Genomic DNA, 17,537 nt, shown 5'->3' with positions numbered 1-17,537 from the left:
ACAGTGAGCAGAATGTTGAGTTGCAGAAGTCTGTAATGAAACCAGAAAAACTGAACTGCCTCAAAGGAGGCTACTACCATCAGGCCTAGGATTCTCATGCAAAAGTTTAGAGTTAGACAACTTCTGGACAGGAGAGTTCAAATGTGAGACCAGAGCACCTGAAGTTTTTTCCTGTAGAAGGAACACTCCTTCTGGATACAGCTGTGTCTAAGACCAGATCCGCATACTCCATTTCTAAGGGTTTAGGATCCACCCGAATCACTGTAAAGTCTAGAAAAAGATATTGATATGCCCAACAGATCCCATGCTGACTTTTCCCCAACAGTAGGTTGTCCAAGTATGCCACAGCTGGGATGCCACAAGAGCGCAGCAAGGTCAATAATGGGTCCTGCACCTTGGTAAATAATACTCTAAGCTGTGAGGTCGAAGGTGAGGGCCGCAAACTGTTAGTGCGGGAGCTCCACAGTAAACTGTAGGAAGCACTGATGCGCTGGAAATGTGACATGAAGGTAAAAGCGTCCTTAATGTCCACATAAGTCAGAAAGTCTACATTGTGAAGGAAGGTGATGACAGAATTGGTAGATTTTATTGGCAGATTCTGGACCCCTTTGGGAACAACAAGTTGTAGTAAAGCCCCTGAAACCGGTCTGTCACAGTAACTGGAGCAAAGTCACATTCGTTCAGAAGGCCCAAGAGGGTTTAAAGAAAATCTGTATGGTCACACAGGAAGGTTGGAGATGAGAAATTGAGGAAAAGTACAGGGAGCAAAAAAGCAGTTTAGATGCAAGATGTCCAAGCCTTCACAAGAGTTAACAAATATCCAACCACTCTGAAAAGTTGGGGGGCACCTTCAAGCCGAGGAAGGCTTGTCTGAGGATTTGGCAGACTTTGAATGCCAGACCTTGCTGGTTGGCTGGGGCAAACCTTGGGGGGGGATTCTTGATGAGGAAATCTAGGAAAATTTCTTATGAGAGAGAAAGAAAACCTTGCAGTCTGTTCCTAAGGCTTCTTCCACTGAGGAAGATGGGTGCCCTTACCACCAGTATCCCCCTAATAATATTAGCAACAGTCTGAATAATAGTCTGAAGAGAAGTTGCTCCTCAAAAGCCATGTTGGTCAGACATTTTTTTTTTACACAAGTTTACAGTTCAAAACATTAGCCACAGTGCCTAACTCAAATTTAATAACATTAGGCAGATGCAGGACATGAGAAAATGGGCTTCCAGCAAGCAATCACAGCTGAAGTTTAAAGTTACAGCCATCTGCTCCAAATGTTTAATAAGCAAGGGATCAACCGAAACAGTGGTTAGATCTCTTTTAAGGAATTTCATCAAAAGTCAAGCAAAGTTAAACCAGGATCAGGTGAAGGACAGAACCTGCCAGTGAGAACAGAGTCTGAGAAAAGGCTTCCAAACACTTATTGGGTTGGTCCGTGAAGAATGTGTGTTCTGTATTGGAATATTAAGCAGCTCGTTAAGGAGATCATCGAATCCACAGTGGGAACAGATAACTTCTGCACAAAATCCTCACCAAATGGATACAATGGTAAAAAGGACTCGGAGGAACAAATAACTTATTAGGATGCTTCTACTCTCCGTAAAGAAATAGTTATCAAAGCAGATGCAAAAGGAAAGGCTTTGAGGCCTTAGGAGTTTCAAATGACCCAAGGCTAGAGACAACACTGGTAGAAGCAAGACGTTTATCCTCTAGTTTCAGTTTGGACTGCTTCAATATAAGCCAAAACAGTCTCTTTCAATTTGGGATTGATAGTTTGCCCTCAGGGGTAAGCTCAGCAGTCAAGGACTGGAGCGACTTGGAACCAGATAGAGTCTCTGAAGTAAACGGCTCACAAGACTCTAAGGTTGGGGGCAAATCAGATATAGAATCTGCAGAAGAGTTCACTTGTGGCCTCTGCAATTAGTGTCAGCAAATAAGTGGAATTTTTGGGACATAAAGTCTTGTATGACCGTGGCAAAGACCTGAGCAAAAGGGCAAAAGATGTAGCCACAACCGATGGAGCTAAAGGGGACTCCGAGGACAGAAGAGACTTCAAGAACGGAGGGCAACATAACTCCAGGCTGCAGACTTCAGGACTCGCAGTATGTCTGTGCTGCAAGCAGCCCCAGAACCCTTAATAGAAAGTCAGCTGGGATGTCCAGTAGAGCAGGACTCTCCCCTCCGTGTCTAGGATCAGGCATGTTTCTACCACGGTGCGGTAAGACAAGCAGCAAAAAGGCAAGGCATCAGTTACTTAAAAAAACTGGGGGCATCCAGTAAAGCAGAACTGTCCCCTCTGTGTCTAGAATCAGGCGTGTTTCTACCAGGGGGAGGTAAGGCAAGGAGGTAAGAAGCAAGGCATCAGGTACTAAACAACCTGGAAAGCTAGTTGCAGATGAGGGTTGAATGGCCTGAGATGACCAAACTCACTGTAGGTGGGCAGTAGGAATGGAATGAAGTTCTGTGTGGCTCTAGCAAGCAGGAGCAGCATCAGATGCTTCCCCAACAGTGTATGGTAAGAAAGAGAGAGGGTAGCATGCGCATGCAACACTCCACCCAGCAGATGATATCAGCACTCATTCCCACGGTGTAACCCCTTAGTTGGCTTAAAACGGTGGAAATAGGCATGAAGACACCACAGACCTATGCAAATGAGGTAGTTCCAATGCTTGGCCCAACTGGCCCGCTCACTAAATGAGTCTTCAGAGACAAGGCAAGTGCAAAGGTATTGGCAGTGGCTCTGGGACTGGAAAGTGCTCTGTAGCTAACTTTTCCAGAGTAGAACAAAGGTCACATCCAGGCTAACCCCAGACTCCACTGAGTATGACCATGTCATATAGTTGCCAATAAACAAAAAAAAAATACATACATGGGGGTGACTCCCCCCCCCCCCCCCCATGTTGAGGGCATGTGGCCTGATATGGTTAAGGAGAAAGGGGGGAGGCCTCGCTCAATTCCCCTCTTTTCTTGCCTGCCGGGTTGCATGCTCGGATAAGGGTCTGGTATGGATTTTGGGGGGGACCGTACGTCATTAAAAAATGAAAAAAAAAAAAAAGGCATGGAATTTCCTTAAAACTCATACCAGACCCTTAGGGTCTGGTATTAATTTTGGAGGGGATCCCCCATCATTTGTTTTTTTTTTTTACTTTTAAAAACCGGCATGTGTCAACAAATTTTCAATCTTTTTATGAATATATATACAATCTCCATTTTTTATAATTGCCTTAAAAAGCCCATTCTTGAGGTATTTTGTATTTCCTATATAATAGGGATGATGGCAACTTACATGTCAACCTGCATGAGTCTAATCTTTCAATGGAGCCTTAGGTCATCTGGATTTGGAAGAAAATATTTCCAAAATCCAGAATTACGGTACTTACCTGCATCCACTGTCATGGCACTGTCAGGTGGAAAAAGTGATTTTTTTTCTTTTGTCCAGAATTGAGTTTTATAATCTCCCATGAAGGCAAAGAGTTGCAGCACCTTCATATCTGTACGAGAAACACAAATATTAAAATCACATTTAAAAAAAAAAGTTTCCAGTAAATGTTACAATAACCACTCTCAGAAAAAAGACAATATAGAAATAGAACTGCTACAAAGTTATCTTTATTTTCATGTTGTATTAAAAGCTGTTATTTATTAACCTCGATCATTGTACATAAAAATATTTCTAGAAATCTTACTAGAAAAAAAAAATCTCACACACACACAGGGATGCAAGAAAAGGCCCAGGAACTCTATTGATAAAACATTCCCGAGCGATGTCAGTTTTCACAATCAATGTGGACGGCGGTGAAATGTTGAATAATCGGCTATGCTGCTTTGACTGCAGCAGTGATAGGAGCTTCGTCATCTGTGCAGACAGGATGGAGGTCGCCTTTTATCGCTCTGTCATCCGGTTCTCTGGAGGACTGGAGAAGAAGCTTCACGCTCTGTTCGAAAATTAATCTGGGGTCAACAGAGTTGAGGGGAGGGCAGTCACAAGACTCTCTCAATTTAAGGGCCTGAGGGAAGACGGAAAAAAGGACAAGGTCAGCATTTTGGAAAGCAAACATAATGTGCCGCTGGACTGATGAAGCAAAGCTCTGCAATACAGCACCATAAAATGGAATATATGTTCTTGGTGTTATGACTGATAAAACAAATAGGATCTATTATTATTATTATTATACAGGTTTTATATAGCACCAACAATTTGCACAGCGCTTAACAAAATAAAGGCAGACATTACAGTTACATTACAAATTGGTACAAGAGGAATCAGAGGGCCCCGCTCATTAGAGCTACAGACATTTACTACAATTCTATATAACCCCTTGAAGACCAGGCCTTTTCTGGCACTTTTTGCTTACATATAAAAAATGTTTTTATTTTTTTTGCTAGAAAAAGAATTAGAACCCCCAAACATTATATATATTTTTTAAAAGCCGAGGCCCTAGAGAATAAATTGGTGGGTTTTGCAATTTTTTTACGTCACACGGTATTTGCACAGTGCTTTTTCAAACAATAAAAGTTAAAAAAAAAACAAAACACTTTTTTGAATTTCAATGCAAAATGACATGAATTTTACTATTCATAGGCGACGCTTTAAAAGCCCTTACAGGTCATCATTTTAGATTTACAGAGGAGGTCTGGTGCTAGAATTAATGAACACGATCTGACGTTCGCAGCGATACCTCACATGTGTAGGAAGATTGTTGTTTGCGTGTGGACTGGAGCGACAGGTGTAGTCGCACGGGGGGGGGGGGAGGGGGGCAGTTAAGTTTTTTTTATTATATTTTTTATTATTACACTGTAAATTCTATATCACTTTTATTGCTGTCATAAGGAATATAAACATGCTTGTGACAGCAATAGGCATGTGGCAGGTACTCTTTATGGAGAGGTCTGGGGTCTAAAACCATTCAAAACACCAAGATCGGCATTTTTGAATACTTTCAATTTTTTTAAAAATGGGGCAATGGGGCATCAGGGTAAACCGGAAGTGATGTCATCTCATCGCATCCGGGTTACCATAGCGGAGATCCCAACCAAAGCCAATCCCAGCTTTGTATGGGTCTCCGATTAGCTGGCAAAAGTGCTGGCTAATAGCTCAGGTCTCCCAGTGAGACGGGAGAGCCCAAGAGAGCAGAAGGCAGTGGGGGACATCCCCTCCCGCTGCATATAAAAGCAATCGAGCAGCTAGTTAGCCGCTTCGATTGCTATTACAAGAGTGGCTCTGAAAAAATGGTATTGGGGTGACGCTTGCAACTGCAGGCATTTCCCTGGTACCACCACTGACATACTAGGTATGTGATTTGGCGGCAAGTGGTTAAGGAACATTAAAGAGTTTTGAATTGTACCTAAGCAGCAGTATCTAACTTTTCTTCTGAATTTTTGCTAGAAAAAAATATTAGCAGTTGACTTTCTGTGCCTAGGCACTCCTGTTCTATAGCCTCATAGCTGTGTATCTGCAGTGTGAGATTTTCTAAGGCCATGCTGCCTCTGACTGTTTGTCTCTCCAGATTTGGAGTGCAGTTTAGTGAATGTCACTACTGTGTTGCTCACTGTTCTCCTTGCTGGAGAGGAAGCTGTATCTGAGGACCTGTAGTGCAAGGATCTCCCTGCTCTATTCATTTTGCAGACCTGCGCTTCCTCCACCTCTCCTGCTACTTCATTATACTCCTCCTCTCCTATTCTTTTTTTTTTTTTTTTTTCCTTGTCAAAAGAAGTTTATTGAGTATACAATGTTATAAAGATACATAAAGTAAGTTTACAAGGATCTATAAAGTAAGCTCATTGTTTTACAGTAGGGTTTATATAGGTAAATATCATGAAATTTCAAATATTAAACATTGGGTTCACGTAAACCTAAATTAAAGATATATATCATTTCCTTAGTTACTTTTGTAGGTATTTAAATGATTTATACCTACTATACATATTGTTTACAAGTAGAGTGTATATAGGTCAAATAAATTCTGATAATGAGCTTTAATCGTAAGGTGGAGAAAAGGAAAGAGAAAGAAGAAAAAGGGTTGAAAGGTAGAGGTATGGTCCACAAGGTTGTCCCGCTCGTCAGTTTATTATTCTTTTTAGTTCTCTTTGAAGCCTTAGAATGGGTGTCTCTGTAAGTCATTTAATCTGTTACCATGGCAACAGGACAGAGTCATTGAAATTTGACAGGAACTGTTGTTTTATCCAAGGATGCCAAAGTTTTTCAAATTTTGGAATTTGATTTTGATCGATGGCTACCATCTTAGCATGGGACATTGTATTATTCATTCTGTGAATTGTTTCTGCTAGTACCAATGTAGGAGATTTCCTCCTCTCCTATTCTTAGCTTTCCTTGCTGGAGAAAAAGCTGTACCTGAGAACCTATAGTGCAAGGATCTCCCTGCTTCTGCTTTATTCATTTTGTGGACCTGTGCTTCCTCCACCTCTCCTGTTGCTTCATTATACTCTTCCTCTTCTATTTTTTATCGTTCCTCGCTGGAGAGAAAGCTATACCTGAGGACCTATAGTGCAAGGATCTCCCTTGCCTCATTCTGTGGATATGTCCTTTCTTCACCTCTCCTGCTGCTTCTTTACTGCATCATTTGATCTGGAGAGACGAGATTGTTCTCATATCTTCTGCTTCATTTTTCATAGTATAAGACAGTCTGAGCAACCCATCAGGGAAGCTGGGATCACCCTGCTGAGTGTGATTGACATGCATAAACTGGAGGAGATCTCACTACTGGAATAAGAAGCCGTTAAAGTAGAAGTGTGATGTATACTAGCACATTGTGCCTTTGCCTTGCTGGTCCCAAAAAAAAAAAAAAATTGTCCACTGGTTTAAATCCCATCTGCAGCCTTTTTTTTTTAGTAAAACTGGTGGTGTCTGGAACCTTTTTTAGTTTATAATGATAGACAGTGTTCCCACCATTCCTGTTACAGTGACACCTGACATATAGGGTTGTACTTATAAAAATAAAAAAATAGTGGAGCTTTTTGTCCAGTGCAACTGCAAGTATATTCAAACTGTGACACTGTGTTATGGCCACTAGATGGTGCTGATGATTATAGTAAACAGATACTTATTTACTATGATGGTCAGCTCCATCTACTGGTTATAATACAGTATTTTCCTGATTCATTCTATAACAGGGTTAGTCAACCATGGTTCACCCAAAGATTGCTAGGGGTTCTTCTCCCGCTGGCCACCAATGTATGAGGCCACTAAACTGACTACCAATATACTGTTAGTGAACGTTTTTCTACTAACCCTCAGTGTACTATTATTATAAAGGATTTATATAGTGCCAACAGTTTTATCAGCGCTTTACAATATGAAGGCAGACATTACAGTTACAATACAATTCGGTAGTACAGGAGGAATCAGAGGGCCCTAAGAGGGAGGGTCAAGTGATACAAAAAGGTAATAACTATGGGGTATGAGCTGATGGAGAATTTCAAAACAAAATGGGGTTGATTTACTAAAACTGTGCAAAATCTGGTGCAGCTCTGCATAGAAACCAATCAGCTTCCAGTTTTTTTTTTTTGTGAAAGATTAATTGAACAATCTGAAGTTAGAAGCTGACTGGCTACTATGCACAGCTGCACCAGATTTTGTACTCTTCAGTTTTAGTAAACCAACCCCACTGTGTAGAAGTTAGAAGCAGGATAGGCATCTTTAAAGAGAAGTGTTTTCAGGGATCGTCTAAAAATGAATGGATTAGGAGATAGCCGGACAGATTGGGGTAGGGAGTTCCAAAGGATGGGAGAGGCTCAGGAGAAGTTCTGGAGGGGAGCATAGGAGGAGGTGACAAGAGAGCTACGGAGCAGGAGGTCTTGGGAGGACCGAAGAGAGCGATTTGGTTGGCATTTTGAGATTAGGTTAATGATAGCTGGGGGCCAAGTTGTGGATGGCTTTGCCAGTTATTGTTAGTATTTTGAATTGTATTAGTTGGGTGAGTAAAAGTCAATGGAGAGATTGGCAAGGAAGGGGTAGCAGACACTGAGCTGTTGGTAAGGTGAAGGAGTCTGGCAGCATTCATGATGTACTGAAGAGGTGAAAGCCTCTGTAAAGGTAAGCCAATGAGGAAGGAGTTGCAATAGTCAAGGTGAGAGATGAGCAGGGAGTGAATGAGCATCAATGTAAGGGACACTACAATTTTCACTGCTGAGGTTTCTGTTCTGGCCAATACTATTATTTGTTCCATTTTATGATTGTTACTGAAACTTTTTTTCTTATAGAGCTGGCAGTGCGGGGGTTGGGGAGGAAGATGAGATTCGGGTGTTCTGGGTGTCAAATATGCGACTACTCTAATAGACAGGGGTTACACAAGAACATTTTTTCAAGGGTTTCTCTGTATTACCCGCTTGCCGACCAGCGCACGACGCTATACGTCGGCACAATGGCACGGCTGCGCAAATGGGCGTACAGGTACGTGTGCCCGCCGCGTACTCCATGACTGTGCCCGCGGGTCCCGTGGACTTGATGTCCACCGGTGTCCCGCGATTGTGTCACGGAGCAGCAGAACGGGGAGATGCAACAAGGCATTTCCCTGTTCTGCCTAGTGACATGACAGAGATCTACTGCTCCCTGTCATCGGGAGCAGTGATCTCTGTCATGTTGTAGTGAGCCCACCCCCCCACAGTTAGAATCACTCCCTAGGACACAACCCCTTGATCGCCTCCTAGTGGTTAACCACTTCCCTGCCAGTGTCATTTATACAGTAATCAGTGCATTTTTATAGCACTGATCGCTGTATAAATGACAGTGGTACCAAAATAGTGTCAAAAGTGTCTGATGTGTCCGCCATGATGTCGCAGTCATGATAAAAATCGCAGATCGACGCAATTACTAATAAAAAAAAAATTAATAATAAAAATGCCATAAATCTATCCCCTATTTTGTAGACGCTATAACTTTTGCGCAAACCAATCAATATACACTTATTGCGATTTTTTTTTTTACCAAAAATATGTAGAATAATACAGATCGGCCTAAACTGAGAAAGAAATAAGTTTTTTTATATATTTTTTGGGGATATTTATTATAGCAAAAAGTAAAAAAAAAATCCTTTTTTTCCCCCCAAAAACTGTTGCTCTTTTTTTGTTTATAGCACAAAAAATAAAAACCGCAGAGGTGATCAAATACCACCAAAAGAAAGCTCTATTTGTGGTAAAAAAAAGGACGTCAATTTTGTTTGGGTGCAACGTCGCGTTAAAGCAACGCAGTGCCGTATCGTAAAAAGTGCTCTGGTCAGGAAGGGGGTAAAATCTTCCGGGGCTGAAGTGGTTAAAAATGTTGAGAAAAGCCAATCTACAATGCATGAATGAATTACATTTGATCTGGAGAGAAAATAGCCTAACATTCGATTTTGCTCTTATGCACATAGAAAGAATGTACATGCAGATTCAGGGGTTGAATAACTCTGCAAACAATTTTAAAAACCATAGAGTGTTAGAGAACATGAGAAAATAATGATTAAGGTGTAGACACCACCAAGTTCCATGTACCTACAGTATATCCAAAATTTGTTTGCATGTAACCAAAAAAAAAATTACTATAAAGTGAATTTTTGTGGTACTCCAATAGTATAAGCCCATATCTACTGTTAAACATGGTAATATTTATCATACATCTTGGTAAAAGTACAGTAAAAATATCAATGATCCAGTAGTATTACTTCAAAGTTAAAGCAGAGTTCCACTCACTTTTACAACTCTTCAGCATCCCTCACTAAACTGAGCACTGTAAACAAATTGGATATTTTTTTATTTTTTTCTCAGCACCTACTGTACATCTGCTGTATTCACTTTTCACTTTCTCCTCCCTGGCCATGGCCCATCACATCATTTCCTGTTTGCAATGCCTTCTGGGAAGGGGCGGCAACTCCTCTGACACTGCCGTTGCTATGGAAACCTGACCTGAAACCTATTAAACTGCTTGTGCTGCACTGAGCATGTGCGAGATCTGCAAGGATGAGATCCAGGAAGAAATACAGTCTGGCTTCAGATGCCCACACTTAAGATGGCCACGGCCTGCTGTAAGTTTATAAAATAACAAACTACTGCTATAAACTAACAAAACAGACCTTAGTTTACAGACTGACTTTACTAGAATACATTAAGCTTGTATATTAGAAGGGTATTTTTATTTAAAAAGTATAATTTCGGCCGGAACACCACTTTAACCAGTTCCCCTCCAGAGCAACTTCTTACATTTTTTTTGCACTCGTTAAATGCATTTTTGGCTATAAAATTACTTAAAACCAGTGTGAGGCCCTGCCATAGTGTACATGGGGTAAGTAGTGCGGGACAAAATCGGCTGATTTGGAGAGGGGGGGGGGGGCGGAGGTTTGTTTGCTGCCCCCCCCCCAAAAAAAATTGAGCACCAGCCGCCACTAGTGTCAGTGGAAGGAGTTATGCCCCATTGATGGTGTTAGTGGCTGGAACAATGCCTCAAGGGCCAGATAAAGGCAAGTAAAGGGCCGTATTTGGCCCCCGGGCCACAGTTTGGAGACCACTGATTTAGATGTGCATTGGCAAGACTGTACATGTGCCTTCTTGAGGAGGGGGGCTCGCTGTGTTTGAAGGAAGAGATATGCTGGCTATGAGCCTAAAGCCCCATACACACGATTCGATTTTCTGCAGATTTTTGTCTTCACATTTACCAAAACCATGTGGTGCGAGGGCCTGCCTGATTGCATACAAATTTAAACTCTTAAGGTTTGACCTCATATTATATGTTTTTTGGTAAATCTGAAGACAAAAATCTGCAGAAAGTCTAACAGTGTGTATGGGGCTTAAGAACACCATCCCTACGGTCAAGCACGGAGGTGGAAACATTATGCCTTGGGGTCGTTTCTCTGCTAGAGGTACAGACCAACTTTGCCGCATTGAGGGGCCAATGGACAGGACCATGTATTGTAGAACCTTGGATGAGAACCTTCTTCCCTCAGCCAGAACACTGAAGATGGGTCGTGGATGAGCCTTCCAGCATGACAATGACCCTAACATACTGCCAAGGCAACAAAAGAGTGGCTTAAGAAGAAGCACAGTGGCCTAGCCAGTCTCCAGACCTTAATCCTAGAAAAAATTTATGGAGAGAGCTGAAACTTCGCGTTGCCAAGTGACAGCCAAGAAACCTTAAGGATTTAGAGAAGATCTGTAAAAAAGAGTGGACCAAAATCCCTCCTGAGATGTGTGCAAATCTATTAACCAAATACAAGAAACGTCTTACCTCTGTGCTTGCCAACAAGGGTTTCTCCACCAAGTACTAAGTCATGTTGTGGTTGGGGATAAAATACTTATTTTACTCACTGAACTGCAACTCAATATATAACATTTGTATCATGTGTTTTTTCTGGATTTTTGGTTGATATTCTGTCTCTATCATTTAAAATACACCCATGATAAAAATTATATACCCTTCATTTCTTTGTAAGTGGGCAAACGTAAAAAAATCTGCAGGGGATCAAATAATTATTTTCCCCACTGTATATCATCAGTCAGTCAAAAAGCTATACACATTTATATAATCAGTCAAACATAGGTATAATAGCCTTTGCATGTGTTTATTACAACCAAAACATATGGAGGCAGGGTTTGTGCAGTCTCAATGTGTTTCATGGAGTCTATGTCCACTTTTTCAGGAGGTAGATGGAGGCTATACTATAATTTATCCATACCACTTTTTTACATATCAATAAAACCTATGGCTTTGTCCAACCAGCAGAGGCCAACCCAGCACCAATGTATGGGAGAACCACAAGAGCACCCCAGGAGCTGAACACCATCCTTGTACTATGGTGAACAGACCATACCCTTGACTTGCCCATCCTCTTCAGCTCTCAAAAGAACATGAGAAACATGTCTCCAGGAGTCCCCACGTTAATTAGTAAGGACTCCATGGTTCTAATAAGTGGGGATCAGCTGCTGTGCCCTTCTGGGTCTGCGCTATCCAATATCGTCCTTGACTTATCAAGCTTGATTGGTGCTTTTTGCAACTGGTTTGGGATGTTCAATGGTTCATGAATATGGAATGCTGTGTCCCTTAACACACAACAGAAAAAAAATTGATTTTTTTGTACTCACCATGAATTCCCCTATTTTGAATCTATTGAGGGACACAGCATCTCAACTTTCCCTTTTGTAATAGATATGCCATTGTTGTCTTTTTTACCACTTTCTACAATAGAGCAGGATACTTATGGACATGGTTATACTGCCACCTCTAGTAGTTTTGGAATAAAAACTGGATTTTTTTTTTTGTTACTCACCATAAAACCCTTTTCACGGAGTTCATTGATGGACACAGCTCTTCTATTCTTGACCACAGGGTTATATCGCCACCTACAGGAGTAGGATACCAGGCAGAAAAAGCACACAATACCGCCAGTCCTAGCTAATATAAACCCCTTCTCTGCTATAAGTAAGTCAGTTAGTCACAAAGCAGTACAAGTAAAAAGAAACAAGTAGAGGGGTGGGTGCTGTGACCATCAATGAAAGGAACAAAAAATCCCATTTTCTCTTACGGTCATTACCGGAGAACAGATCTTTTCTATTCTTGACCATAGGGACTCCCAAAGCAGTGCCTCAATAAAGGATGGGCAAACAAAAAAACAAACAGACACAACCAGGCAAACATGCCAACCTCTCAAACAAACCCCCAACATTTTTTCAAGGGTTTCTCTGTATTACCCGCTTGCCGACCAGCGCACGACGCTATACGTCGGCACAATGGCACGGCTGCGCAAATGGGCGTACAGGTACGTGTGCCCGCCGCGTACTCCATGACTGTGCCCGCGGGTCCCGTGGACTTGATGTCCACCGGTGTCCCGCGATTGTGTCACGGAGCAGCAGAACGGGGAGATGCAACAAGGCATTTCCCTGTTCTGCCTAGTGACATGACAGAGATCTACTGCTCCCTGTCATCGGGAGCAGTGATCTCTGTCATGTTGTAGTGAGCCCACCCCCCCACAGTTAGAATCACTCCCTAGGACACAACCCCTTGATCGCCTCCTAGTGGTTAACCACTTCCCTGCCAGTGTCATTTATACAGTAATCAGTGCATTTTTATAGCACTGATCGCTGTATAAATGACAGTGGTACCAAAATAGTGTCAAAAGTGTCTGATGTGTCCGCCATGATGTCGCAGTCATGATAAAAATCGCAGATCGACGCAATTACTAATAAAAAAAAAATTAATAATAAAAATGCCATAAATCTATCCCCTATTTTGTAGACGCTATAACTTTTGCGCAAACCAATCAATATACACTTATTGCGATTTTTTTTTTTACCAAAAATATGTAGAATAATACAGATCGGCCTAAACTGAGAAAGAAATAAGTTTTTTTATATATTTTTTGGGGATATTTATTATAGCAAAAAGTAAAAAAAAAATCCTTTTTTTCCCCCCAAAAACTGTTGCTCTTTTTTTGTTTATAGCACAAAAAATAAAAACCGCAGAGGTGATCAAATACCACCAAAAGAAAGCTCTATTTGTGGTAAAAAAAAGGACGTCAATTTTGTTTGGGTGCAACGTCGCGTTAAAGCAACGCAGTGCCGTATCGTAAAAAGTGCTCTGGTCAGGAAGGGGGTAAAATCTTCCGGGGCTGAAGTGGTTAAAAATGTTGAGAAAAGCCAATCTACAATGCATGAATGAATTACATTTGATCTGGAGAGAAAATAGCCTAACATTCGATTTTGCTCTTATGCACATAGAAAGAATGTACATGCAGATTCAGGGGTTGAATAACTCTGCAAACAATTTTAAAAACCATAGAGTGTTAGAGAACATGAGAAAATAATGATTAAGGTGTAGACACCACCAAGTTCCATGTACCTACAGTATATCCAAAATTTGTTTGCATGTAACCAAAAAAAAAATTACTATAAAGTGAATTTTTGTGGTACTCCAATAGTATAAGCCCATATCTACTGTTAAACATGGTAATATTTATCATACATCTTGGTAAAAGTACAGTAAAAATATCAATGATCCAGTAGTATTACTTCAAAGTTAAAGCAGAGTTCCACTCACTTTTACAACTCTTCAGCATCCCTCACTAAACTGAGCACTGTAAACAAATTGGATATTTTTTTATTTTTTTCTCAGCACCTACTGTACATCTGCTGTATTCACTTTTCACTTCCTCCTCCCTGGCCATGGCCCATCACATCATTTCCTGTTTGCAATGCCTTCTGGGAAGGGGCGGCAACTCCTCTGACACTGCCGTTGCTATGGAAACCTGACCTGAAACCTATTAAACTGCTTGTGCTGCACTGAGCATGTGCGAGATCTGCAAGGATGAGATCCAGGAAGAAATACAGTCTGGCTTCAGATGCCCACACTTAAGATGGCCACGGCCTGCTGTAAGTTTATAAAATAACAAACTACTGCTATAAACTAACAAAACAGACCTTAGTTTACAGACTGACTTTACTAGAATACATTAAGCTTGTGTATTAGAAGGGTATTTTTATTTAAAAAGTATAATTTCGGCCGGAACACCACTTTAACCAGTTCCCCTCCAGAGCAACTTCTTACATTTTTTTTGCACTCGTTAAATGCATTTTTGGCTATAAAATTACTTAAAACCAGTGTGAGGCCCTGCCATAGTGTACATGTAAGTAGAAAAAACACAGGGTTCGAACAAATGCAGAGTTTGGGGCTCCAGAAAACCTGGGTTTTTAGCTTTATCTAGGTTTCGGTATCTCCGAGTTGAGTTCTGGAGTTCGGAGACTTTGAAGAGCTTTGGGAGGGAAGAAGTCTCCAACTCGGTGTCCAGGTCTTGCCAAAGACCAACAGAGGGTGTGTGTGGAGGTGTGAACAGTCTTTAGAATGTCAGGCTGAGAGGGTCAAGAGGACTAAGCAAGTCTGGAGAACTGAGAGGAATCAGGACGACTGAGCGAGTCCAGGGGGGCTGAGGAACCTAGAGGTCTCAGTGGACTGAGAGGGTCTGGAAAGCTGTGAGAGCTGACAGAGGGGCACAAGAACACAAAGGTAAGATGGTCTGAGGGACCAGCCAAAAGCCAAGGTTTAAGGCCTAAGCAGCAGTGCAGCAAAGCGAAAAAGCCAGGTAGCTTGGTATTTTTTTCATCATTTTTTGTTTTGACAGTAGAAACCTTTGCATGGGCAACTGTTTGTTGGACTTTAATTTTGTGTAATAAAACTGGGCCAACATCCCTAAAACACAGCTCTGACTGGAATGGACTCACTGAAATTGCTACTACCACTGAGTTAAATTTCCCAACATATCACACCCCAGAACATTATATATTTTCTGAAAGCAGAAGCCCTGTAGAATAAAAAGATCTTAGTTGCATTTTTTCATGTCACATGATGTTTGTGCAACGGTTTATCAAACGGATATTTTCAGGAAAAAAATATACTAAAATGAATTTTAGTGCAAGCAAACACAATATAATACTCAATGCTTTTGTAAAATATAAAAGATTGGGTTGCGTTGAGTAAATAGATACCAAACCTGTCAAGTCTTAAAATCAATATCGTGAAAAACTATGGTACCTAAAATTCTCCACAGGCAATGCTTTAAGAGCCTTTACAGCTCATCAGTTTAGAGTTAACTGTGAATGATGGGCCTAGAATTATTACTCTCATGTTCTACATTTGCGGGAATACCTCACACGCGCGTTGCAGTCGCGGTTTACAGACACGTGTGGGCGCATGTTTTCATTTCCCTTTGGGGTTAAAGCGGAAGTAAACCCATCCATAAAACAGTTTCATTTCAGGCACGAGCCGAAAATGTAACACTCGAATTGGTTGTGATCTCAACCAAACTGTCAAACCATCCAATGGCTGGGGTTATAACTGATCACATGTGCAGCATCATGGCAGTTGTAGATTAAACAGAGGCAAAGATGGCGGCTTCCTTGGCTGAAAACGATAGGGGGGTTTACTTACACTTCAATAAATTATTCTGAATTTGAGTGTGTGCATGACAGGGTTATGTTAATTTTTTTTTTATTATTACATCTTCTAAAAATGTAATTTACTAAAACTGGAGAGTGCAAAATCTGGTGTAGCTGTCATCAGCTTCCAGGTTTTTTTTTTTTTTTTTTTGTCAAAGCTTCATTGAACAAGCTGTAGTTAGAAGTGGATAGACTACTATGCACAGCTGCACCAGATTTTGCACCCTCTAGTTTTAGTGAATTAACCCTGGTGTGTTCAAGGAGGCAAAGTACTTAAAATTACAAATAACCAATTGCCTCCAACAAGATCCTGCCCACCAAACATGTATCCACACTCCAGCATTTTTCTTCCTCCAAACACGGCGAGTCAATTAATGGCAAAGAGCTCAATTTTGGTCTCATCTGACCACAGCACTTTCTCCCAATCCTTCTCTGAATCATTTAGATCAGGAGTCTCCAAACTTTCGAAGCAAAGGGCCACTTTGCTGTCCTTCAGACTTTAGGGGGGCCGGACTGTGCCCGGTGGGAAAAAACAATGCCCCATCTTTAATATTAGGGGGAGAAATAGTTGATGTGAGTAAGAGAAATAGTGCCTCATCGTTGGTTTCAGTGGTAGGAAGACTTTCCCATCATTGGTGTCAGTTAGAAGCATGTAATTAGAGCCTGAGCCTCTAATTGGCTTCCCACTTGTGACATTAGCGAATTTATATTTGCGACTGTCTTCCTGGTTCTCCTCCCGGCCAATCAGGAAGCGGGTCTTAAGACCCGATTGGCCAGAAGGAGAATGACCGGATTGGCCGATAAGACAAGCAGCTGGGAAGCAGCCGAGGAGGAGAAGCAGCTGGGAAGCAGCCAAAGCCGCCCGGGAAGTGGAGGAGAGGCAGTGGGGAAGCCGTCCTGGATGGGGTAAGTAGTGCGGGACAAAATCGGCTGATTTGGAGAGGGGGGGGGGGGGCGGAGGTTTGTTTGCTGCCCCCCCCCCCCAAAAAAATTGAGCACCAGCCGCCACTAGTGTCAGTGGAAGGAGTTATGCCCCATTGATGGTGTTAGTGGCTGGAACAATGCCTCAAGGGCCAGATAAAGGCAAGTAAAGGGCCGTATTTGGCCCCCGGGCCACAGTTTGGAGACCACTGATTTAGATGTGCATTGGCAAGACTGTACATGTGCCTTCTTGAGGAGGGGGGCTCGCTGTGTTTGAAGGAAGAGATATGCTGGCTATGAGCCTAAAGCCCCATACACACGATTCGATTTTCTGCAGATTTTTGTCTTCACATTTACCAAAACCATGTGGTGCGAGGGCCTGCCTGATTGCATACAAATTTAAACTCTTAAGGTTTGACCTCATATTATATGTTTTTTGGTAAATCTGAAGACAAAAATCTGCAGAAAGTCTAACAGTGTGTATGGGGCTTAAGAACACCATCCCTACGGTCAAGCACGGAGGTGGAAACATTATGCCTTGGGGTCGTTTCTCTGCTAGAGGTACAGACCAACTTTGCCGCATTGAGGGGCCAATGGACAGGACCATGTATTGTAGAACCTTGGATGAGAACCTTCTTCCCTCAGCCAGAACACTGAAGATGGGTCGTGGATGAGCCTTCCAGCAGGACAATGACCCTAACATACTG

At 41.8% G+C, this 17,537-nt stretch overlaps 1 protein-coding gene across 3 annotated transcripts in view; it reads right to left on the bottom strand.

Annotated features, from left to right (window-relative positions):
• Nucleotides 1-3,590: 3,590 nt before the first annotated feature.
• Nucleotides 3,591-17,537, bottom strand: part of OMA1 (OMA1 zinc metallopeptidase) — a 142,158-nt gene continuing 128,211 nt past the window's right edge. For all 3 annotated transcript variants that reach the window (XM_073593869.1, XM_073593870.1, XM_073593868.1), the window contains one exon: nt 3,591-4,004. In XM_073593869.1, coding sequence (XP_073449970.1) covers nt 3,813-4,004 — 192 coding nt within the window. In that variant the 3' untranslated portion in view covers nt 3,591-3,812. The remainder of the gene's footprint in view (nt 4,005-17,537) is intronic.

The sequence above is a fragment of the Aquarana catesbeiana genome, linkage group LG07, assembly GCF_042186555.1.
Source record: "Aquarana catesbeiana isolate 2022-GZ linkage group LG07, ASM4218655v1, whole genome shotgun sequence".
NCBI classification, from domain to species: Eukaryota; Metazoa; Chordata; class Amphibia; order Anura; family Ranidae; genus Aquarana; species Aquarana catesbeiana.
This window is presented reverse-complemented; position numbering and strand designations above follow the sequence as displayed.